Source organism: Panthera onca, chromosome F1 (genome assembly GCF_046562875.1).
Source record: "Panthera onca isolate mPanOnc1 chromosome F1, mPanOnc1 haplotype 2, whole genome shotgun sequence".
Classification (NCBI taxonomy): domain Eukaryota; kingdom Metazoa; phylum Chordata; class Mammalia; order Carnivora; family Felidae; genus Panthera; species Panthera onca.
In genome coordinates this window covers 18758207-18784200 of record NC_138355.1, presented here as the reverse complement: position 1 = coordinate 18784200, position 25994 = coordinate 18758207, and the positions used below count along the sequence as shown (strand labels likewise).

Sequence of the window (25994 nt, the reverse complement as noted above, 5' to 3'; positions counted from 1 at the left end):
AATGGACTCTGACACCTGAAATGAAGACAAGGAAAGGAGAAGTGGATATTCTTTTGGGCGTGTGGGAAAGTGAGTGCTTTCGATTGTTCTCTCTACCAGTGAGCACATCTGGGTCAAGAAAGTGAAGGAGGGAAATATGTCACTGCTGCGTCTTGAAAGATGGCAGGCGTCCTGAAAGGGCAGGGGGAGCCTGAAATGTCAGTATTCCCAACATGCTAAAAAAAGAAAAAAAAAATCCATAAATTTTAAATGAACATATCTCTATATACAGAGAAACCAGATATTCAGATCTGAGTATTAAACCATTTAATTCTCAAACCACTCACATGCATAATGTTCTTTTACACAGTGTTAAAATAAAGAGGAAAATGTATTTTTATACAAACAGAATTTCAAGTATACATTAATAGACTTCAAATTACTAACCAAGTTGCTAAGATTTCATTCACATTGTTCTTAAAGCTGTTCAACGAGAAAGCTTTTGCTAAACTGCTTTAAATATGTTTATATAAACCCATATCTTCACTCTTTTTCTGACTCTCCCTCCCCCCAACCCCAGTCTCTGCCCACCCTCCAGCCCTCCCCCCTCCCCCGACACAACAGGGCTTCTGGGGCTCTAGGAGACATGCAACCCCACCCAGGACTATTGGCTTGTCATCAGGGGAAGGGCAGAATCCACAGGAGGAGAGACTGAGAACACCTGTCAAACTGAGAGAACAAATCTAATACTTAGAAATGACACAAATCAGAATCACAGCTTATAGCCTCTGTGTTTTCACTTGACTTATGAAAAAAAAAAAATCTCAGCCTCCCACAAAACAACCTAGAAGTTTGTTACAATTTGGTAGCTGAGAAAATAACTTAATATTGGGTATTTTCTCCCAGGGAAACTTCTACAATCAGGGTAGGCATTTAAACTTTTCCATTTTGGTGGTTTCTTTTTCCCTGTGGCAGGGGGTGGGAACAGTGAAAGAATGGGTGTGATTTGTGTTTACATGAAAGAATTTGGTTGTCTCACAGGGTCTGGTAGGAGTTCTCCCTCCTCAACTCTCCTCCTGAAGTAATCTGGCTTCAGGGCGGGGAACAGCCACTCTCCTTAGGAATTAAAGTGCATTTGTTCAGTGAGAGGGGGGTGAGGGGAGGTGTGGTTTACACTTAAGTGATAATGATTAAAAGAGGGTGGGGTGAGGGGAAAATCCTATTCCTATATATAGGTATTTATAATTAAGGTCATAATAAGAACAGATATTTTCTAAGGAAATAAGATGCACAGACCCAGTCCAGCGCTCTCAGAGGTGGAAGACAGCTAGCCTGGCCCACTGACTTTTCCGAGGCATCTTTATTAATGGAGTAATAGCTTCAGATGAAAAGACACAAACCTCAAATGTTTGTTTTCTCAAAGGGAAAAAACAGACTGGTAGGTTCTTACACTTTAAAACCCTACCTCACTCCCTTTCAGGGATAACAACATGTTAGAAATTGATTGTCGGTTTTAATATGAATCTTTGATTAGCAAGTTGTGAAAAAATGTTACATAAGTTTGCTGCTTACAAATACGGTAGCCTTTAAAAACTCCGGAAGAGGGGGCATGTGGATCCTTGCTATCAGTATCAGTCGAGGGGAAGCGAAAGTCTCCTATGGTCTCTGTAATAGCTACCACCAGAAATCTTATTTTCTGGCTATTTTCCTTTAAATACTTTACTATTTCTTGGGGGACAAACCCCAGAGTTTTCCAAAGAGAAGTAAATGCTACATTGTTAGCTGAATGAAGAAGTGATGGGCTCAAGATGAGAAGAGGGACATGGTCCTGGGTTCTGGCCTCTGAGTCCAGTGTGATCTGCTTTTCACAGTGACCAGTGGGAAGGCACAGTGCCAGGGACAGGTAGATGGGGGACAGCTGTCACCCACCATATAAGCACCATAGAGAACAGGTGGACAGATTTCTTTCAGACCATGTCCATCTGAAGGAAACCAAATTTCAGCCACCTTGACCTTCTAGCTTTGAGCGCTCAGCTTCTCTTCCCCTCGCAGGGGCAGAGCATGAGTGGGCCCCACCCTGAATTACTAGGAGTCGGGAAATCTAAGTGCTCTCCCAAGTGTACTTCTCCCTTTACTCACTTATGCTGACATGCCCAAAATGGAGAGTTCCGGTTTTAAGATTTCTCAGAGGAGAGGCCATCGGCTCCTGACTGAATCGGCAGATGGACTCAAGTCCCGCCATTAGATCCCTAAGTCCTGCAGTGGGCTAAAACTGCGAACAGAGACCGGGGCAGATACGAAGTTAACGGACTGAGAACACATTCCTATAGCTTGAGAATGTTTTTCTTTTGTTGAGAGTAGGGGGATGGGGCCGAGTGGTGAAACTGTAGTCAGACTAGCATTTGTGTAGCCGTTTCAGAAAGGACTCCTTAAAAGTTGAAGAGGAACCAGCAAGCCAATCCAGTAGGGCAGAGAACTTGACCGAACTTCATAGTCCATAGAGAATTCCTGATAGGGAATTTGTTTCATTCCTTGCTTAAAACATAAAACAAATTTATATATATTTTTTACCATTACTTCCCCATCCTCCTCCTCTAATCCCCCCCCCCCCCCCCCCAGAAATCTTAAAATCCAGTGCGGTATGATTTGCATGAATTTCAACAATGTTTCACAGTACTCCACAATGCTCTTCACTATGAAACCCTAATGTGCTACTCTCTGGATGCATGCAAGTCCCAAAGGCTGCTGTTTGTCTGTTCCACCCCGTATCAGGAAGCCTTCAGAAATTTTCTAAGGCATAGGAGGCATTTTCTCTGAAAGACACTGCAACATTTACATGCTACGCAAATAGCTGAGCCTCAGTGTTATTTCAATGAAATGTCATAGCTTGATGCTAATTCAGTCCTCTGCACTTATCCAGTCTTTCCTTCTTGAACACACCACCTATTTGAAATGTAAAATATCAATTATTGTAGGCATTATATGAATGAAAATTTCTATGGTGCCCAGAATTCTCTCAGAAGAGAGACTACTATATCTGTGTGCTCTTAAACACAAATTTCTATCACGAATGAGAAATCACTTGGTAGCTAGTCATTTTGAACGGGGTGGCAGGGGGATGGGGGGGGGGCGGTGGAGGGAGAGTGTCTCACTTTTAAGGTAATCAAACAGTTCTCCCCTTCCCATTACCAGGCGTGAAGTTGCCATGGGCAGGCATCTTTACTACCTGGGGTGGGAACAAAGAAAAGTATGGAACCTCATTTGGGAATTACTGGGTTAGGTCCTTGACATCCTGGAATAAAGAGGCTAAAATGACTCATTTCACATTTCATCTAAAATTCAGAAATATTTAAGCCTTAGCTAGTGCATTTCATTCACAAAAAAAAAAACAAGGAAAAGTGAAAGTCACTTTACACTGAAATCCCACTTAGAAGACAGGCTAAGAGACAAATTATCAAATGTACCACCATCACCCCCAGGAAGGACCCTTCTCTTTTTCCATTAACTTTAATAATGCTACCTGTTTATTTTACAACTAGAAATCATCCTAGGCAGGTTGGGCTTGGCCCTTTCAATAAATTCAAGTGCTCTATTTTAGCTATCAGAGTTGAGAAATCTCCACTCAAATCACATATGCAAAGAAAAGAGGATTCTAGAGACCAGAGTTTGAAATCGTTTTGCTTACTTCTGCATACCTTGTTTTTGGTAAAGAGACAAAACTGGATGGATGGCAACATCTCTCTCCAGAATTACTCTGAGGACAAATGGATGATCCATTTTACCACCTGAGCGTTGGCCCACTTTAAACTCAGAGCCATGCGTGGGATATCAGTAAAGGTACCTTATGACAAAAAAGAACCAGACTGAGGTTATCCTGTCGGAGGCCACTCAAGATTACCTGGCCAATGATTTTCAACCTTGGCTGCCCATTAGAATCATCCGGGGAGCTTTTAAAGCCCACGTTGCACAGCAGACTGATTAAACTCAGTAATTTTTTAGATGCCCCAGGTGAGCCCAAAGTGCTGCCAAGGTGGGGAACTACTAGTTTGGGTCAGCTGGCTCTGTAATAAAAAGCATGCAGGCCGGTGATCACTCAAGCCAGAGGGAAGAAAGGTCAGACTCCGTGCCTCCTCTCAGATTCGCAGAATTAACACGCACCCCAAAGAAATTACCTAGGCATTGTTCACCTTTTTGTTTTGCTTTTAAAGAAATCACTTTGGCTGTAACAGGTCACACAGTCAACAGTAAATTATGGATTTAGGTAAGTCTGCACTTAATTCTGTGTTACGGCAAAAGAGCTGGCTGGGGACAGGCCTAGGACAGACTTGGCACAAACAAAAGAGAAGCCGGGGGAAGAATCTTCCTAAGCAGGAGTTAATTCCTGAGTCTAGGATATGAGCATGGCTTACAGGCTGACGATTATTCTACAGTTAGAATAACAGTAGCCGGGCAGAATGTCCTGCCCGCGGTCCTGTCCCTGTGCCTTAATAAAAACATGTGCTGCGCACACACACAAAAGAAAGAAAAGCAACAGCTGTGGTGAGTAGATTCACGTGATTCTACTGTCTCCTCTCCCTTCGGTACTCCCGCTGTTTTCGGGCAGAGGTGACTGGGTCAGTTGTCACCTAGGAGGAACGCCCAGCTCATTAGCTGCAATTTCACACGGCATCCTCTCATCGCCTGCTCTACCCAGTCACCAGGAAAGCAAACACTTACCAGCAAGTACCTAAACACAGAGGCCAACCTCCAAAAATCTGAAAACAAATCACTCTCTCCTTCTCACTCTTAACCTGAAAATCCCTGTGTCGACATCACAACCAGCCAGTGTAGAGTGAAAAGGTGGCGAGCATTCCGGGATAGCTGTTAAAGGGCCGACGGTCCTTCCTAGGCTGTAACACATGTTCAAAATGTAGGCCACCTGCCACAGCTCAGTGTACTCACGCCCCGGACAGTCAGGTGAATGTTACGACTGGATTTAAAGATCAGGCGGTGTGCCTAGTGACAATTTACTGCTGAAACTGAATTTCCTGACACCACAGCATTCAAAGGAGGCCATCGTGATTGGTACCACAGTATAGGCATTAAAAATAGGAATATCTCTTTGGAGTGACTGAAAGCAAAACAAGCCATCCAAAACCCACCTCCTGCAAACCTGTCAAGATATTGGCAGAAGGCTCACTATCGGGAAAATAGGGTTAATCATCTAGGTTCCCAGTAATGGGCTGCAATGGCAATTAAACACACACACACACACACACACACACACACACAAACCCTCAGGATTCAAACAAAAATGTTTACATCATTGAAAGGAGTTTGGTGCGTTTCTTAAAAAAACAGAAAGATTCCACGTGCACCGGCTGTTCTTGCCAAATAGAAGCCAGGAGAGAAAAGCACTAAATCAGAGTATTCAGACACTGTTTGGTTTGGGCAACAAAGCTGAACATGAACATCTGCCCATGACAAGGGGGACGGTGATACTGCAAACCCTAGATTTTGTGTCCGGCTTTCCTTTGCCTGCTACAAAAAGCACACTCTTTCTTCAGCCAAGTGCTCAGAGGTAGAGGAGCTGAAGCGAGTACAGAAGAGAATGAGGTGGACAGTGGCTGAGGAATCCAGCCTCCTGCCCAGAGGGCTCCAGGGCAATATTGGAATATGCTCAGTCTTTAATGGGAGGTAGACTACATCCTACATTGACTTCTCTGCCTTCACCAGACACCTTTTTCTCACACACACACGTAAAATCACACACACGTAGCTGGCAGCTCGCAATAAAATTACAACTTGCACACCCACTCCAACAGCTACTTGCAATCGAAATTCGATATTCAACCCCAGCTCTTCTTAGTAGATGCAAGCCAACTTTGTTCTTTCGAGGTCCCTTGTTTCGCCAGGCTTTTTAGACATACGTTTCACTTTAACACCTGCATCTTTTTTTGTCTCTAAACAACAGCTACACTAAGTGGGTGCAATGTGTTATAACATCTTTATAAATAGAAAGTGCAAGAAATAACTTCCTTAGCCAAAATACAAAGCGACAAAGAGCTCTCATAGCCTACTGTGCCAAGAATGTGATTTTCAGAATCAATGATACAACTAACAAATGCTTCTAATGCTACCAGGGTCATAGTGGATGAGTAAATATATTTATAAACATACATTTATGAAAAAAGATATTACGAAAATAGCCAAACTTCCCACAAAAGTTATTTGCATGAACTATCTTTAGTATACCACTTTGTGTTCGATGCACATGCATATACAATTGCATTATATTAGTGTTATTTTTATTGGGCCAGTTTTCCAAAAAGAAAACAGGCTCAGTTTTTAAAACTTCAAGTTACATGATTTAAAATCATTTTTGTAAAAATATTAGAAATACCATATAAATTCTAAATCTCTCTGCTATCAGACGATAGCTATGCTAGACGTAGGTTTCAGTCACACTCTTAGTGACCTCTGCTTGCGCATCTTGGCTTCCAGAGGAAACACATTTTACGTTTTGTTCCCTGTGTCGTATTTCTGGGCTTTTGCAGTAGTTCTTGGAGAACCACTACAGTTAGGATTCTATTCCTTTGTAGGAAACTCAGTAGATCATCTTCAAGTACGTCACAAACGCCTGCTTTAAAGATATAGCAGAGAGCAGAAATCGGAACCCTAAGGAATTTATACTCCCAATGGGTTGTTGTGACTGGCTCAAAATGGTTTGCCCTGCAACGCAGACAACAAAGAATATGCTGGCAGTCTCCAGGTTCCCCCCTTCTTCTGACTTTGTTCTCTTCTGCAAATCCAGACCGCGGCGCTAAATTTTTGTGCCACCACCAGATGACTTAAGAGTGACAGAGAATCTGGAGGAGGGCCCAAAGAGCCATAAAATACAGAACGAGAAACTTCTCTGCAGATCATCATGAGATATTTCATTCCCTGGGAATATATTTTCAAAGACTTCTCTGTCACCCAAAGCAGACTTTGACGTACATCAGAGTGGAAATGGGGATCAAAAAAGAAAACGTGAAGGCTCATTGATTTTTATTCACTGAAATCTGCCCCAGTCCTTACATGATAAAATCTAGTCTTGATGCCTAAACGCCTCGAACGTTTTGTCCCTGGTTCTCCAACTACAAATGCCAACATTTTTTCTTTCTCTTCCAAGCATTTTGTAAAGCCCTAAATTAAGTCTTCAGCCCTGAGTACCTTTTCCTGTATTTGCAATTCCTGAGGCCTGACCTGGGAAGAGACCTTTTTATGATACTTCGGGATAACTAGCAAGAAGCCCTCGCAGCTAATCCTCCAGGAGTCCACCGCACTTGGAATGGATGGATAATCCCAAATCTTTCTTCTCTTAGAAAGCTTGGTTTGGGGATGATCATTTTCAGAGCAGGATTTATTCTCTGCCCATATTTCTTCTGTCACAGCAATAGTCTAATGAGTGTAAGCCGGCAAGAGTTTAAATAAAGCACCCTAAATCTGACAAAAGTCCTAACAGTTCAATGATCTCTTATCTTAGATGAGAGGTTGATGGCAACTCTTGATTTTAAAGGATCAACAACATAAAAAATTGGGCAGTGAATTTTCTCCTAAGAAAGGTAATAAAAATGGGATGCACTTACTTATTCATCTTCTAGCACAAAACTGTGCCCAAGGTGGTGTGGTGGCAGTAAAGAGAGGCCTAGGGTGGGTAGGCGGAACTTGAAATGATCTCAAGAATGTGACCATGTAGCCACTCCATAGAAACTCCTGTCGAAAGAGATTTAGTAGCCATACGAATTTTCCATACCATGGGAGTTTGTGCCTATTTATAAACGTAAATACAGCTGACATCTCTAACAAACAAGCTTCTCTAACAGTAAGCTTTTTACTCTTTCTGGAGTACTTCTGGCTCAGGATGTACAGTCACTGCAGCTTCACAGGAAAAAAACAACAAACTAACAAATGCTCACAACTTGGAACTTGGAACAAAAGAAAAACATGGACATTTTGCTGTAAGATCAATGAAACTTGGTGGGTGGGTAGCTAATGAAACCTGTGCTTAGGTTATTTGTCTTATTCTCCCTCTAGCTCCTTTACTGACCCGTGGCAGATGAAATAAGTGGTTTCTACGGCACGGACAACTAGCCCAAATGAATGAACGCAGAAAATTCAAGACAAATCAAAAACCCAAGGCCACCTATGAAAGACTGAAGCGGCCCCAAATCCTTGACAGACACACGTGCCATCAGGTGGTATGTGCTCTTCCCTTGAATCCAGGCTGACCAGTGACTTCGCTGACCAATGTATGGTGGTGACTCTGCGGGCAGCTCTGGGCCTGGCCTAGGGAGGAGTGGCACTTTCTGCCCAGGCTCTTACAGGCCTGAGCTGCCATTTAATAAGTGTGACCGCCCTGATGGAGAGACCACATGGAAAGTCCCTGAGACTCCAGGGAGGGAGAGGAGGCCCGAGAGCCCAGACTCCTGCCCTCCCTGCCAAAGTGTCAGACATGCGAATGAGATCATCTTGGAAACTCCCGACCAGTCCAACTACCTGCTGAACACCACCAGGTGACCTGAGTCATCGCCACAGGGAGAAAGAGAATTGCCTGGATGAGCCTTTTGTGAATTTCTGATTTGCAACATCACAAGATCTATAAAATTGTTGTTTTAAGTCACTATAGTTTAGTTTGTTACAAAGCTAGGCAGTGGAAATGCCACCTTCCAATTTCTCCCTTGGTAGTAACTTGAACTGATTCACAACCAGACCTATCAAATGGGTGATTCCTATCAAACGGGCAATATCTCCAAAAATATTCACCATCAGCATCTGTTCAGAGACCATTTGCACTATCTTTTGAAGCGATCTTCCAATCATGCTTTCTTGAAAATTCACTAAAAGTAGTACTGTTACTGGCTATTATTTATTCCAGTTCACCTCAACTCTTTGTAAGTAAACAGAGTCAATATGATGTGGTGGAGACAGTCTGGGCTTTGGAATCAAGCCTGGTAAATATCGGTTTTGCAATTTATCCACTGTGTAACCTTGTGTTCTTGTGTTCGTCAGTTTCTTCATCTATAAATTGTGGTATAATGACACCTCTTAAAGGCAACATAGTCTATTAGAGTGTTAACTCCAGTGTTAGACTGCCTGGGTCAACCTCTCTGTGCCTCAGTTTCTTCCTCTCTAAAGCGAGGGTAATAAGTGTCCATCCTATTGGGACCACCACCAGGATTACATGAGTTAACAATATGAAGCACACGGACCTGCGCCTGGCACACAGTAAGCATTCAAAATCTCAGCTAGTTTTAGTTCTACTGTTACTACGTCAGGATTATTTTGAGGACTAACTGCCATTATGCCACTAAAGCACTTAGTACAGTTAATTCTGTCCCCCTCTTTTTGATCTCTGCGATGAAAAGTGCAGGCTTTTAAAAAGCATACATCCAGACTCTAACCAAGTGGATTTAGGACTCTCAAGTATAGGAAGCCACATCTAAACTATGTCTAAAATCAATTTTGTTGTATGAATTCCAAGCACACTGGTACCAATAAATACTTAATCTTTACTTTGTGGACCAGACTCTCCTGTATGCTACTTCTCACTTAAGGTATGTGATTTCACAGAATAGGAAACATTTTCCCATGAGATACTCTGACTTTTGGCATTATGGATTAATTCAGATTCTAAGATTCACAGTATACTAAATTGTATTGTTGTCCATAGAAGATGCTGCACGTGTATCTGTCTTAACTGGATGGGGAGTTCTAGCCTCCTCAGGAGGACTTACTGAGTAGATGTGAAAGAAGTGAGCATTAGAAAAGTTTTATTTTTCATGAACTGCTCTGCCTTTATAACTTAGCTTTGCTATTTAAAGCTTCCACCATTTGAGCTAGTAGGCCCTTAACTGTTAAGATGGGAAATATCTGCTAAATAGATAACAGGGAAGATGTGAGACAAGAAACTTATTCATGTATGTATTCTCTGTAAAGGCGATATACATTTCAAGTAATAATTGCCTTCTAAGTCATTGCTGTTCCTTGCAGTTGAGGGAAAAGGTAGGCTGCCTATACAACAAAACTGGATAGTCTGTACAAATGTTTTCCAGGTTTTGATATCACAGTTGTTATCAATAATTATACCCTTTGGAATGTAACTGAGTCAGGTGTCTTAAAGTACTCATAGTATCTATCCAACTTTGGCTTGTCCTGAGCAAGAAAACCTCCTTACTGCAAAATAAAAAGACTGGCTCTGGGAAAAGCACTACTTAAAAATGAGAGGATTGAAAACAGAAACAGACTCTAGAAAGCAAAGAAGGTAAAACAGAAGACTGATAATTATCAAAGATCTCGCTAGTGCTGGGCAAACTCAATTGTTCTGCAACGCATTCATACAGAAATGGCAGCTACTCCCCAGGCCTCACAGAAAGCTGCACGCAGAGGACGCATCGGGCTGTCTATGGCCAATGTTCTGTATGCCAGAAGGATCAGAATCGCAAATTAATCAGAAAAGCAACACTCCAAAATCTCTAAGACGAGGGCAGATCTCAGCTAGGCAAACATCCTAGAACCTTACAGGTAAGGATTATCTACTACTCATAGAACATTTCATATAAAACTTATGAATATCAAACGGGGAAAAACAACTTGAAGAAGGACTAGGAAGGAGGTGCCCTACGGGAGCTTAGGTCACTCACCCAAACTCTGTATGTATGGGTGGGGTTGCCGACAAAGTACAGGTGAAACTCACTGCATTGTGTCAGCCCGGCCTAGAACATTTTGTTCAGATAAATTTAACTCAGAAGTCTATGCATGGTGTCCATATGGGGAACAATTATATTCTCCTCCTGCAAGGAATTCTGTTTATAATCATCCTAACATTTTCCATTTTTGCACATCTGGCATAAATAAGCTTTTTGTGAACAGTAAGAATGAACATTCGGAAAGCAAATAAATAATAGCCCAGTATATATTTAGAAACATCATAGACAGTAACAGACGTCGGAAGACAGTGCTAAGAGGAATTTGAAATCTTCAGAGATTTCATTGTTTTAAAACATTCATTGGGGGAAAAAGAAAAGGAAGAACGTTGGGCTTTTTACTACTCCACATGGAACAGAGTGAGTTTATTTGAGGAAATCAAAATGAAGATTTGTAGTACAGGGAAAGGGTAGGGGTTTCTAATCTGGAAGGACAGTATTTTGGGTAAGAATCAAACCACTTATTCATAACAGAAGTTAATTTTTAATATTAGTGGAAATAAATTCATTGTCATCATTATGCAAACCAGTTCAAGTTAACTCAGAGGAATGGCAAAACTTACTTATAAAAACATTAATTTTTTTACAGTATTTTATGTAAACATGGTACTCATTTAACCCTACATTATTATGCACGGGGATTATATTTTTAAATTACTTTGTTACATCTGTAACTACCATCCTAAACTTTGATCTACCTGCACCTTTAAGGCAAGGACAGATCATAAGGCTATTCTAAATGCTTTTAAAGCAATGGGAATCATTAAGAAGGACACAAACAGGGTTCTGAGAAAAAGATCTAGGAAAAGATGGTAAGCTCTTTCAAGGAACTGATGCATATATGGCAACAAGAATTTAAAACCTCAACCAAACTATTACAAAGACAAAATGGCAGGAGTGACAAAATTCTGGAGTTAGCAAACTCTTCTGTCAAGTGACAAATAGTACATTTTCAGGTTTTGCTGGCCATGTGGTCTCTGCCACAAGCACCCAACTTTGTCATTACAGTAGCGAGTGGCCATAAACAATACGTGAAGAACAGGTATTCTGTATCACTTTATACAATCAGATGGCCTCAGGATTTGGCCCTGGAGGCTGCGGTTTACTCATCTAATTCACAAATGCTAGGAATATGCTAAGGGGTATCCTCTCGAACTCAGGGATTTACCTGACTTAATAGCTTGATGTCCCTTTTCTAAATCTCAACAACTACAATACTTCAATATTTTGCACTCTTTCCCAAATGGCATAAGAGCCCCATTTCCAAAAATGAGTTCAATAAGAACTTCTCGATTATGCCTTAAACCAGTAAGTAGATAAAGAGAATGGCATTTGAGAAAGAGAGAAAAAACAAACAAACAAACAAACAAACAAACGTGTCTGTTGTATCTGAACAAAGAAAAACTTCCGGGATTCCAACTCCTTTCTGATTAAATGCCTTCCACTATGATTAAGAAGACTGTTGCCTCTGTTCAGTTTAATTTCCTTTCCATTAACTGTTGTTTTTATTTTTTTAAATTAGATCTTCTAGTCAAACAAAATAGAATTTTTACCAGTTAAAAGAAACAAAATTAGTGTCAAGTAACAACTAAATTTTTTTAAAAGTTATTTCTTGACCAAAGACTATTCTGCTATTAAGGATGAGGTGTACTCTTCCACCAGACCACTTCCAACCAAGGCCGGATTTCAGCTATGGAGCTGGGAAGATAATAGTTTAGTTCTACTGTCGTAACATCTTTGGAAACCCTGTTTTACTGATGTAGAGGGAACTGGAAACATCTAAAAATACCAAAAAATAGAATAACCAGAAAACTTTCCTTAACTGCTATCTCCCTTCGCTTCCAACCTTATCATTTAGGAATGAATTTATTTTTACTTATTCAAGATTCGATTCAACCGTCTGGTACAATGATGGCTTGGGGGTAGTTGGCAAATTACATAAAATAAAACTCAACTCAGTTCAGAGGTAAATATGGTTCTGAGTAAAGAGAGAACAAGTCATTAGAAAGAGCCTTTCTGCCTAAGTACAGTGTTCCTGTTCATGCCAATGCTATATTTATCCTGGTATCCGAGTTCAGAGAGAATAAAAGGTACTTCTTAGAACGAAGGCAGATTAAGATACTGCCGTCTCTCTTCTTCTGCTGAGAATATTGGGTAGCTCCTTTGCTATCAAGTGCCACTCAACGAATGGAAACAGTCCCAGTGTTTGCTATTTTCATGGCATTAAAGTACTTACTGATGATTTAGCTCTCAATGCTAATGCAGTTCCCTTCACAAGGTGACACGTGCAAGTTAAGATTTGGTAATGAGTTTTCAGCATTAGCTACAGTCCATCTAGTACATCCTTAAGAGAGGTATCCTCTGTGCACACACCGATGCAGCTATTCATTAATGCAGATAGAACACTACTACTACTATGACCCTACAGTGATGTTAACTAAGAACTAGGACAACGTCACAGTGAACCTGGGTAAGAATCTTGGATAGTTATGCAGAATGCTAATACCTTTTCTAGCTAACACGGAAATTGCTTTCAGAAACTTTACTTCGTTTAAAAGCTAGCCTGGCTTGAATGTTCATGAATTCCATGGCTCCAGGCTAGGCCAATGAGGAGGTGAGAACCAGCCAACACGATTGTGCTGATGTGGTCCTAGAAGACCAGGTAGCACTCTATTCACAGTATCAATTCAGCAACACCTATTACAAGTGGATGAGAACGGAAGGGAACCCAACAAACACTCCCAGCATTTCCACATCTACTAGAGAGTCTCTACTTCGTTTAAAATGCTTGTTGCTAATCCTGGATGGAGTACTGACAAACGCTGCCAACCTTCTCTTTACAAACATTACTGCAGTTCACCTTTACAATTTGGTCATAGTTTAAAAAGCTCCATTTTCTCACAGAAAACCTAAGAAACTAACAAAGCACAAAGAACTTTCCAACATACTACTTCTCAAAAGTAGGATGGACTTAACATTTTTTTGGTAGGCTTAAAAGCTCCATCTACAGCAGCATATTCTGTACTTCTCACCTTCCTGCCTATTTAGTAATGGCAAACTGTTCACGGACAGACGTGATTACCAGCTAAAATGTTTCACTGGAGATTTTAGTCTAATTTCAAATCCACTTTTATGCCCACAGGGCATAGCTGGTCCCTAAGGTGGCCCTATCATTCTGTTGCCCAACTAAAGAGGAGAATGCTCTAGTCTACATCTCCTAAGGACAAAGCTTCAACGTATCATTTAAGGGAAGGCTCTCATCAAATGGTAGCATCATGGCATTCCTATTAAAAGACACATTGCTACGTTTTTCCAGAAGAGAAAATAACTGCTCTCTAGCAATATGGTGCAGCTTTATGTGTATATACAATTCTCAGATTGTTTGTGAGTTACTCTTTGCATTCTAACTTCCTATCATCAGAGAAACGCCATTCCGTTCCACCCACCTTTCCACATACCACAAAGCATTCTCAGAAAGGGAGCACGTACTACCATTCTCACAGATGGCTCACCAGTGCAGGCATGACCAGCCCCTCCCCGAATCTCTTTTACAATCATTCTGTGCCTCTGCACCAAGACAATTTCTTAAACCACTGCATATTTCAATACTCTTAAAAATTTAATGATTAAGAGAAGCTATATATTTTTCTCTTTCCTATTTGCATCTACTTGCCTGCATCCCTTAATAATCCTCCTTCATTTTCTGAATGCAAGACAGGGCATCTAAAACTCTACATGTTTGCTAAAGTTTTTCTGACTCTCAGTGCTGGATGAAGAATCTCAGAAATCCCCAGAATTACCAAAAAGGTCCCTTGAAGTTTTAAAAATCTTAGGAATGATTAAGTAACCAAACCTGATCAAATTGATCCCTTGATCAATTTATTGCAACATGATTGTGCCTGATGTTTTCTGGTAAATGCCCTGTAGTGTATTATTAAAAAGCAAAGCTCTTGGAGTCACCAGCAAATTTGCTGATGGTTGGTTTATGAATTACTAGGTTTGCAGACGCGAGACATGGATTTAGTGAGGTTCTTCTATTGGCCTGAAAATATAAACTATTACATACGTAGAAGGAAATGGAATTGTGGTTGCAATAAGAACCATAGTGCTGGGTTTCTTCAACCACAGTATTGCAGAAAAAATGTGTTTAAAACTTCATATAAAAGTTATCAAATATGGAGACCTGTAGATTTAAAAATACAGTCCAGGCTCATTTCACTAGAAAGTGACATTTCTGATGTAGAATATTGCTGTTCTGTGAAGGTAGGAGCCAGAGAGACTGGATGAAACTTTGGTAGTCAGCCTAACACATTAATTCATCTGGACTAGAGCCATTTCCTAACACCCAAAGATATTTAAGCACTATGGTTTACAAACACCAATCAGGAAGTTGCAGTACTCTGCGCCATTGGACATTTGCACAAAGCCTCACTTCTTTCCCCACTCCCCTCTTCCCCAACATGAAACTCAAGCCCCCAAATGTAGCAGAACCTACTGCAAACACTTTGTTGCTCATTTCCCTTCCAGTTGCCTAGAGAGCTTCAGGTGACGCTGCCCACGAGAACACCGCTCCAAGATGGCTGCTTACATGAAACAATCAGGCAAAGTGTCAGATGCCTAATCAGGGCAAAGAGAAGGTCTAACTTTTCAAATCAGTAACAACCACCAGGATTCTTCTTCTTTTTTTTTTTTTCCTTGAAATGTGAAACTGCATGTTCTGGCAGGGATGGAAGAGGAGAAATTCCTCCTTCTTGTCACCGTCGCAATTACTTCCTTCTCTCTTGTGGCTGGCTGGTTCAGATGACCAAGGCTCCTGCTGTGTTTTAGATGTGGGCAATTACAGCCACCAGGATGATATGGACCAAAGTACAGTGTTCAAACATGACTGGTAGATAAATGACCATTTATCACCGTTTTTTAAAAAAATTTTTTTTCTTATAAAGTTAACAAACCAAGGCTGTTGATCCCTGAATTAGAAAGTTGATTTACTTGATTATTTCCCAAAGTATGAGGTGGGAAGGAGGAGGGGAAGAGCCTCTCGTGCTTCTGCATATGTTGCTGATCCTCTAGTTTGGCAACATCTTGGGAGCATCTTCCGATCTAGTGATGTGGCATTTTGTGAATCTAAGTACCAGCCCGTGGCCCTCATGCTGGCTGCTTACGGCCCAAAGGGGAAGAGGGACTGCCCCCTCCCCCTCCATGTTTCAATCTGGCCCAGTGGTGGACACAGAGCCCTGGGCAGTTTCCCCAGGAGCAACTGTCTCCTCTTGTGAAGGTGACTCTTCCTCAGCTTGTCCTCGAGATGTGACAGTTGTTTCAGGGGAGATGCTGTGAGGCCCCTCCAGGGGAATACAGCCAGGGTGGTTTTTGCGAAAGTGCTGATTCAAGATGGCCTGGAAGGGGAAGCTTTTGCCACATACGTGACAGTGGAAGGGCTTGTTGCCTGTGTGCTTGCGGATATGATACTCCAGCTGATCCTTCCGGGTGTACTTCTTGCCACACATGCGGCAGACGAATGGCGTGATTCCCATGTGCAGGCGCATGTGGCGGTCCAGGCTCCCCTTCTGATTGAAAGATTTGGCGCAGTAGATGCAGGTGAGACGGGGGTTGTACCGGAACCACCGCTCAGATACTTCTTGCTCTCGGAGATACTCCACATAGCCACTCACTCCCATCATTGCGGACTCTTCTACCTGTGTCCAGTGAGGAAAGCAAGAACACATACGTGTAAGGATACATATTGAAAGAAATCAAATCTATTTTTACCTCTCATACCAGGCAACATGCTTATTTTTAGGAGAGACCCAAACAGGAAATTAATTACTACAAAAAAGTACAGATGTTAATATAATAATTAAAAGAACAATCTGAGGACACTCTATTCCATTACTTTAAAAGAGCAAGATGGGGGGCGCCGGGTTTCTCAGTCGGTTAAGAGTCCTACTCTTTTTTTTTTGTTTATTTATTTTTGAGAGAGACAGACAGTGTGCAAGCAGGGGAGGGGCAGAGAGAGAGGGAGACACAGAATCTGAAGCAGGCTCCAGGCTGCGAGCTGTCAGCACAGAGGCCGATGTGGGGCTCAAACTCACGAACAGTGAGATCACGACCTGAGCCGAAGTCAGATACTCAACCGACTGAGCCACCCAGGAGCCCCAAGAGTCCTACTCTTGATTTCAGCTCAGGTCATGATCTCCTGGTTCATGGGACTGAGCCCCATGTCGGGCTCCCTGCTAACAGCACAGAGCCTGCTTGGGATTCTCCCTCTTTCTCTGCCCCTCCCCTCAAAAAAGGGGCTCTCTCTCAAAAAAGAAATAAACATTAAAAAAAACAAACAAACATATAGGAGGCAATTATAGTTGTTTGGCAGAGGCTAAAGTACAAATGCAAAAGTTGACTCTGCATTAATTGGAAGAAGACTCCTCTAACTAGCAATTGGTTTTGTGTCCTTTTCTTTAATTTCTCAAACTGTGTTTTGTCTCCTTTCACATATGTAAACAGACAGTGCTCTTCATTTCCAACAGAAGCAGTTCTCAGCAGGTTCGGGAAGCAGTACGTGAAGCCAAGCGTTGAATAGTAACACTGAGGTTTTAGATGATTTCTGGTTTGTCTTCTATAACGTTTCCTTCTGCTCCATTTCCCTGGATAATCAAAACTGAACTCACATAAAGGACTAGGGATTATCCCACCAAAAGTTCCTGTGTGACCACGGACAAAGCACAGAGTAACTTCTCTAAGGCTTAGTTTTCTCATCCACAAAATTAAAAGGTGCCAGCTCTGCCGAATTCTCATGAGAATCAAACACAATAAAGGTACCTTGAAATATTTTGAATGCATGTTATTATCCTGTATAGCAATTAAGGATACTGAAACGTGGATTCAAATCTGCATCCTACTTATTGTATGACCATGAGCAAGTTATTTACTCTATGTGTCAGTTTCTTCATCTGTAAAATGAATATAACAGCATCTACCTAGTAGGTTGCAATGAGCATGAATGAGTTAATTCAACGAAGCACTTACTATAGTCAAGTAAATGTTAACTATTATTAAACATTACAAACTCACAATATTATTCATAATCTTGAGGGAATAGTCTCTGAAAAAACCCGCCTAACTTTTAAGTAATGTCATACCAGTATTGTCCATATGCAAATGTCATACCAGTATTGTCCAGATGCAAAGTCAATGTAGTTTAGTTACCTGTGAGATCTTTTTACATTATCTTTTAAAATGTATTTAACTTTTAAGTCCTTTGAATTAAAACGTGGGGTTTGAACTCACGACCCTGAGATCAAGACCTGCGCTGATATCAAGAGTCAGACACTTAACCAACTGAGCCACCTGGGCGCCCCTCCTTAAGGTTCTTTTTAAGTGAAGTATTCCATATAATGAATACATTTCATATAAATGAACGATTTCCATGTTGTCTAAAATTCCATCTAGATACTTGACATGGTCTTCAAATATGTTCACCATCTTAACTGTGAATTACTAATCAGACTCAAAGAACTGAAAGGACTTTAAAAAGTCATCTATTTGGTTCATTTTTATTTGAAGATCTCCAAAACTGGAAATTTCACAGGCAACCAAATAACCCCCTATTTAGGAGATGCCTCTTTACTTATCACCTAAGTAACCTTAGTTACTCAAAATTAGTGATAAAACATCTTCTATTTATTGGCCACCTAAAAAGGCCAATGAAGATTAGAAGATTAGAAAATGAGAACTCTGTCCTCAAGGAAATTTCAAAGTAGAAGGACACATAAAATTCATGCAACTAGAAAAAGAATAATTTTTATGAGTCAGTACAGAGTTGGGAAAAATTATACCATATCATCTGTAATTGCTACGGTGGTTTAAGGAGAGATCAAAGAGACCTGGGCTAGTTAGGGCACATGGAACCAGGAGCTGGGTCTTGGGGGAGCCCAGACACCTGGGAAGAACAGAGTATCCCAGACTGAAGTACGGAGACAGGAGAAGTTTGATGTGGTTCTGACATACAGAGAAGGTCTGATAAATGCTGATGAGTGGTGGAAGAAGCCAGGTTAAAAAGATTATAATTACTTGGAGAATTAAGCCAAGTATTTTCACCTTCATGTGGCAGACAAAGGAAAAAGCCACAGGATGTTTTTAAGTAAAGAAGTAACCATAGCAGTTTAATCATTCCTGTCATCAGGAAGCTCTTCCAAGTTTACCAGAATTTGTTCTTACTGTAATGTAACTGTAATGTAAGCCCCTGTCTTGTTTCGGTTCTCTGTGGCAGGGAAAAATAACTGTGGTGGAGACTCCCCATAATGAACTTCCACACATATTAAGGTGTATATTAACTCATCTCTTAATATCATCTCCAGACAATATTACTTATCTGCCATGGCTTTATAGCCTGTACCTTCTGCTTTGTTCAGGCAAACACCCTTGCAGAGTTCCCATATTTACCCCTATCCCATCTACATAAGAATAAGTTATCTCTACTTAAGAAAATTTTTTTAATGTTCATTTATTTATTCTTAGAGAGAACGTGAGCAGGGGAGGGGCAGAGACAGAGGGAGAGAGAGAATCTCAAGCAGGCTCCACGCTGTCACTGCAGAGCCCGATGTGGGGCTCGAACTCGTGAACTGTGAGATCATGACCTGAACCGAAATAAAAAATCAGACGTTTAACTGACGGAGCCACCCAGGTGCCCCTCTAGCCGCTTATTTAAAAAGTGCATTTCGTCTCTCTGAGTAACACTTTCCTGAGGAGACACTGATTCTAGCAGTTGCCTGTTAGCGCTTCTGTTCCCACAGCACTGCTCCAGAAGCCTCGGCTCTGTGACTTGTCCCTGCTTTGTGTTCTTGTTAGTCTGCCTTACCCACCCGGAAAGTGTGTGGTCTGTCTCACGCAGTACGTATTTGCACAACAGTGACTGCATCTTACCTGAGAGGTGAAGAGAAAAGGGGCCCTAATTATATGAGTAAAGTTACTTTTCCTCCAAGCTCCTAACATTTTTTTTTAAAAACTTTTTCAAATGTTTTCTATTTATTTTTGAAAGAGAGAGAGAGAGACAGAGTACGAGTGGGGGAAGAGCAGAGGGAGCGGGGGACACAGAATCTGAAGCAGACCCCAGGCTCCGAGCTGTCAGCACAGAGCCGACACGGGGCTTGAACACACAAGTTGCAAGATCATGACCTGAGCTGAAGTCAGAAGCTCAACTAACTGAGCCACCCAGGCACCTCACATTTTCTCTAACATCTTACTGAAACTAAAAAATTCTTGAAGCGCCTAGGTAGCTCAGGGGCTTGAGCGTCCGACTCTAGATTTCGGCCCAGGTCATCATCTCACAGTTTGTAAGCCCGAGCCCTGAGTCAGGCTCTGTGCGAAGAATGAGTAGCCTGCTTGGAATTCTCTCTCTCTGCCCCTCCCCCCTACCTCTCTCTCCAAATGAATAAACATTAAAAAGAAATAAAAAACTAAAAAATTCTAATACTTACATTCCTTTTCTGGTACCCTCACATGGTAACATGCAAGTAAATATAGTTTCTAACAAGTCTTACTGTTACTATACTATGTACACAATACACATCCAATGGCTTAAGTAAAAATCAAACAAGGTATTCTCATATAACGCAGATGCTAAAAACGTTAGCTACCCAATCTTAATCCACCAGTGTTTCCTTTATTTATTAATGTTTATTTATTTCTGAGACAGAGAGAGACAGAGCATGAGCAGGGGAGGGGCAGAGAGAGAGGGAGACACAGAATCTGAAGCAGGCTCCAGGCTCCGAGCTGTCAGCACAGAGCCCGATATGCGGGGCTCCAACTCACGGACTGTGAGATCATGACCTGAGCCGAAGTCGGATGCTTAACCAACTGAGCCACCCAGGGGCCCCCACCAGTGTTTCCTTTTAAAGGGCAAAGGTATTTACAGTTTACTGTGTTCCACTCTGTGAGTTCACAATCTTTTTAAAAATCAATCTTCAGTGATAGACACTTGTGAGAACAAACAAAAATATCAACCAACTACTTCAATTACTTGCTAAGGAGTTGCAAAGAAGATGGAAAACATTATTTCTATCCTTTCTAGAACATTTTAGTCTCTCAGAAGATTCAGGAGGAAAAAAAATGAAAAGACACAACCATACAAAAAAAGCAATCACATACAAAAGTGCATAAGCAATTTATTTACAAATACGTAATACTATATAAATCAGTAATTACGTAGTGTTATGCCCACAGAGTATAAAATCAGACTCTCTCCATCCCAAGTCTTAAATTACCTGCATGTAGTTTCCAGGGGTTATTTTATATTACTCTCAGGAATACAGACTGGTTCCTGTAACCAGGGAAGAGTCCCACAATCTTATCTTTTCTACTTCTCAAACTCTGCTGACACCAAAAGTGTATTTCCTGCACGCCCACAAGTAAGAAAGAAACAAGTAATCGAATACAGTATTTATTTAACGGGGTCACTGTTACCTTTCCTGTATCTTTCCTTTCTTATTCATTATATTCTGTTCACACACCGTGGCAATTTCTTCACCAACTGAGCAATCCTAACCCCACTACATACCTGGGAGCTGGGCTGCTTAGGCTCATCCATTCTCCCAGGAGACTCACTTCTGGCTCTGTGTCTCTCCGTCAAGGGAACAACACTGCCGGAGGGGCTAAATCTGTTGGAAGAGGAGCAAAAAGAGGACTAGTAGAAAAATAGCGTCAAGGAACTTAAAAAATGATGACATCTACCCCTTTTTATCCCTTGGCTGAGGAAGGGGGGAACAAACAGAACAACAGATTTCTAAGAAATACTTTCATAGAGTAAATATCAGATCTTAAGGTTAAAAGAGGTCTGCCCTAGTAAATTTAAGAAATACAAAATGGCATAGCAGATAGACCACATGGCCCGGTGACATTAAGGCTAAATACAAGCTTCTGTCCTTGAGGACTGGGAGACCATAAAAGCATAAATTAAAACTGGGTCTATGATTTTGTTTCTTCTATGTAACTATTAGGTTTTTGGTTGCTCCCTCTCCCACGCCCCTGGTAACTTGTTACAGATCTCAGACTGCTGATACAGATCATGGAAGTTGAAAATCTCTGCATCCAAAGCTATTACTTCTGATTCAGTTCTAACACTGGACAAAGGGTGCTAACACAGGGGAATAATAAGTACTGTCCTCAAGGATACTTTAACCGTTAAGGACAGGAGAAGAGACCACCTACAGGGGATATAGGATATGCCCTCTGAATTTCTGTGACACATATGCCTCTTTTAAGGCCAGATGTGAACCAAAGTAATAGCTTCTTTAGTTTTCATCGTTCATGCAATTTTAATTTATTTTTAAGAGTGGGGAAAAAAACAAATATTACCAATCGAAGTTGGTAATATTTCTTTCTTTCAACTGAGGCTTTCTTTCCATTTACTTAGATTAAAATTGTTACTTCCACTCCCCCAAAAATGTTCTGACAACCACAATATGTTAGAAAAAGAAAAGTGAAGCATAGGGCATAGTAGCACTGGTGAAAAAAAGAGACTCTCAGGCTTGTGGTAGCAGCAGTCATCGATGAAAGAAAACAGGGAAAGGTATTATCAAATGACAAATGAAAAAAAAAAAGAAAAGAAAAGAAAAGAAAAACTATCCAAAAAGCCCTTCTTTGGAATTACTCTCATTACACTAATTTAAAAAGAACGATCACTGCTGGTACCCTACTTCCTCTAATTGTGGTAGACGGGGGCAAAGAGAAGTGAACAGTGCTACAAAGGAAAGTCAAAGCCCCCCAGGCCACCTACCTGTGTGATAACATACCAAGGAAGGGCACTGCTGCCAGGCTCCCAGCTGATGATCAGCTCCCTGCCTGGAAATCCGAGGAGGCCCTGGCAATTACTGATCCTAGCGTGGCTGCAGCTGCTATTCTGATTCATGGAAGTGTCTAACTTTACCATAGTTCTCACAACACTGTGAATACTTCAGGACTAGGAGCTTCCTGCTTTAAAGAAATAAGAACGCAAGTCTTTTGGCACACCTCCGGTTTCCTCAACATCAACTTATTTTCGCTAAGAACATCAAGGAAGACACACTCTGTGCCACACAGAGGGCCTGCGTTAGTGACGTCTGCACAACAGCCGTTTAGACGGACAAAGAAAACAAACCGTACCTGTCAATTTCACTGCTTGTTGGCCGAGCCACCTTGGCTCCTGAAGATCCCAGAGTGTAATTTTCCTGCCCCACAGAACCATGGCCGGTGGTGTCAATCACCATGGCTGTGACTTCCTCGGCGCTACTCCCATCTTCTCCGGAAGGCTGATTCTCAGTCCCAAGCCACTCCTCCAGGTTTTCCGTTTTGATGTGGACTGCCCCAAGAACTCTAACTTCATCATCACTCCGGGCCCCCCGGTCTGCTACTCCCGTCTCCACATACCACTGTCCTGCTCGGTTGATTCGAAGAATGGGCTCCCGGCTCTCTACATCAGAACTCTGTTCAATTATCTGAGGGCTGGTGGACTCCTCAGGAGGACTGAGCTCCCTGATATCCAACACAGCACTAACCTGACCTCGCCGGTTTCCCTTTGCAGTATTATGTCGTGGGCTAAGGGAACGGTTTAGATTCGGTGTCACCCTGTGAGACTCCGGAGGCCTTTCTGGATGCTTTGTCCTCGTTTGACTTAATTCTGCTTCAACCTCTGCCACGTTAATTTTGAAGTGAATCCCCTCCAGGATCTGTGTACATTTGTCTATAATATGCTGCATCTGCAGAAAACTGGCAGCTGTCAGGTAGCTGATGATATCTGCCAGTTGCAGGCATATCCGCCCCGTATAACAGAAAGAAAGGAGCTGCTCAAAAACAGTAGGGTTCTTGATGACTGAAATGGAGACAGTACTCATCTCATTCAAGGACATGTGATCCCGGAAATAGGGTGAACTGGCAGCCAGGACCACTTTGTGAGCCCGAAAAGCCTGTCCCTGCACGTTGACCACAATATCACAGAGACGGCCCTGCATGCGCAGCTGGTTTAGATGGCTCAGGACAGAGTTGCTGAAGTCAGGGATCTCCAGTTGTATGTTCCCACCTTTCTCCATGGTCGTGCCTGAGGGTGTAGGCAGGCATTCAACCCTGCTGAAAGAGGAAACCAAGTTCATTAATAATTTGAATTTCACTCCTGCCATGCTCTCCAATTCAAATCTACTGAAAAATATTTTTTGGTAAAATTTCAAAATCTCCAAGTAAAAAGAGACAACTTCCCTTATGTTTGGATATGAAAACAAGATACCCTTAACAACCCAAATGTGACTGCTAGACTTCTACAAAGTCGACCTAAGATCATTACTCCCCTTACTAATAAGCTATGCAGCATCAAAACATAAGTTTAACAGAAAGGGGAAAACCAGTTGTGACAGTTCTTTTTTTTTCTTCTTTAATCACGAAGTATTCATACACTGAATATAAAATCCTGTGATAACTTTTCTTTGAAGGAGGAAAGAAATCAGCTCTTTGAATAAATGTAATTACACACTAATGGATTGATCCCTCTTGCTAATATTTTACTACATGCTGTAGAAGTTATGTTTATTATTTAGAAGGTGACTCATATCCCACATGAATGTACGTAAGCCATTATTTCGAAGCTTGAGAGTCAGAGCCCTCACACAAAGGCTTGGGTTTAGGACTCTGAAGCAAGGTCTAGGTTAGGAAACATGCCACAGCCGTGTCAGAACTCAGTGAAGATGCAGAGAACCTGAAGATGTTCAACCTCAGAATTAAGAAAGGGTAGGTACACTGCTTCTATCTAAATTCAAAGCTGGGAATTTCAGGGTGGTGATGATGCTGATTCTGAAATGTAATTCCCCAAAGCTGGTAGAAAATAGAGCATTTATCAATATGGCCAATATTTTTACATCAAAAATTTTTCTTTAAACAGCTGAAAACATTATGCCTATAACTGCATCCAACAGCCTTCAATGGTTGACACTAGTTTGTGTAAATCTCAACAGGAAGACGCTGACTTGAGCCCAACATGTTTCCATTTATCTGTAACTTTATAAGACATTACATAGTTAGCTAAAATCTAAAATTTCAGAACTGATCCTGACAAGCTCACAGTATTGCTCCGCACTTACAACACACTTAATCAGTAAATAGGGAAGTGTATACACTGCTTTTAAGAACCAACTTTAGCCAACCTGACCTTTTTCCAAAGCGTTTTTGTTTGTTTTGAAACTTTTAATCCAATAAGAGCCTCTGTCGATGCCATCATGAATTCAGATGTGTTTATTTTGGAGCCTACACCAGCGCCTTTTTTGTTTGCTCTTTCCGGCAATTCCCCAGTGAGGAGGAAGCCCCTGGAGTAAGGTCTCTCTCTACCGTCGGCACTGGAAGGGTGAGAGCTGTAAGAGGGAGAATCGGGAACGCCATGGGGTTGGCCACTCCGGTATTTGAGTGGCTTTAGTCTGCGATAGGAAGCGTGGGTAGTGGGAAACTGACAGAAGGGCGAAATGTCACCGAGGAGCCGGGGAGGAGAGGGGAGCAAGGCTTGGGGCCGGGGAGCGAGCAATCAGGTGAGGGCAGAGCACCGGGAAGGGGGCGGCGCCCCGGGACCCCGTCCAGGCGGTGTGCGTAGGCGGGCGGGGAGCAGCCCAGAGGTGGGTGTGTGTATCTGGGTGTGTCCGGGCTGCGGTGGGGGAGGGGGCCGCCCATCCCGGGGTCCTGAGGGAGGGGCCCGGCGAGGGGGCGGGTCCGGCAGCTCAGCCCGGCCCGGGGCCAAGGGGGTGGAAGGTCTCCGGTGCCTTGAGGGTGGGGTAAAGGGGAGTGGCTGAGCGCCCCAGGAGCAGGCTGCGGCGGAGCCCGGACAAGGCGGTCCCGGTGCAGGGCAGCGGGACCGGTGTGCGGGGCCCGAGCCCAGTCAAGGAGCAGCACCTACCTCCGGGGGTGGAAATGGGCCGGAATGGGCCGGAACACCGTCCCGGAAGTGAAACCCCCCACCCCCTCCCCCGGAGCGGGCGACGTGCCGGAAGGAAATCACTCACCCTTACACCGCCCCCCTTCCCCTCCCCCAGCGCTTTCCGTCCCTCGCGCCCCCTCCCCTCTCTTCCTTCTCAGCCGGTCGGAGGGCGGGAGCCTTGAGTCACGCGGGCTGTCGTGTCACCGCCCACAATGGCGGGTGGGGCGGGGCCAAGGGGCGGGCTTAGAGGAAGGAGGTGTGGCTGCAGGAGGAGGAAGAGATGACGGGAGGAGACGGGGAGGAGCTGAAGCCGGCGCTGGCGGCGGGGCGTGGAGGGGGGCGGGGGGAGGGTGCGTCATGACGTCATGAAAAGG

The 25994-nt window shown here is 42.5% G+C and overlaps 1 protein-coding gene across 7 annotated transcripts; it reads right to left on the bottom strand.

Moving 5' to 3' along the window:
- Positions 1 to 283: 283 nt before the first annotated feature.
- ZBTB37 (zinc finger and BTB domain containing 37) lies at positions 284 to 25972 on the bottom strand. 7 transcript variants are annotated; one of them, XM_078441097.2, is made up of 5 exons: positions 25706 to 25972; positions 24868 to 25066; positions 22839 to 23795; positions 21256 to 21355; positions 284 to 16399 (listed from the first exon to the last, which is right to left on the bottom strand). In XM_078441097.2, exons 3-5 carry the CDS (start codon positions 23759 to 23761, stop codon positions 15911 to 15913), a joined length of 1512 nt encoding a protein of 503 aa, XP_078297223.1. In that variant the 5' UTR covers positions 23762 to 23795; positions 24868 to 25066; positions 25706 to 25972; the 3' UTR covers positions 284 to 15910. The 7 variants fall into 7 exon arrangements, 4 of the variants coding, with proteins under 4 accessions (XP_078297223.1, XP_078297222.1, XP_078297221.1 ...); XM_078441096.2 differs by lacking the exon at positions 25706 to 25972 and adding an exon at positions 25600 to 25697 and having other exon boundaries at positions 22839 to 23798; XM_078441095.2 differs by lacking the exon at positions 25706 to 25972 and adding an exon at positions 25600 to 25697.
- Positions 25973 to 25994: the final 22 nt, after the last annotated feature.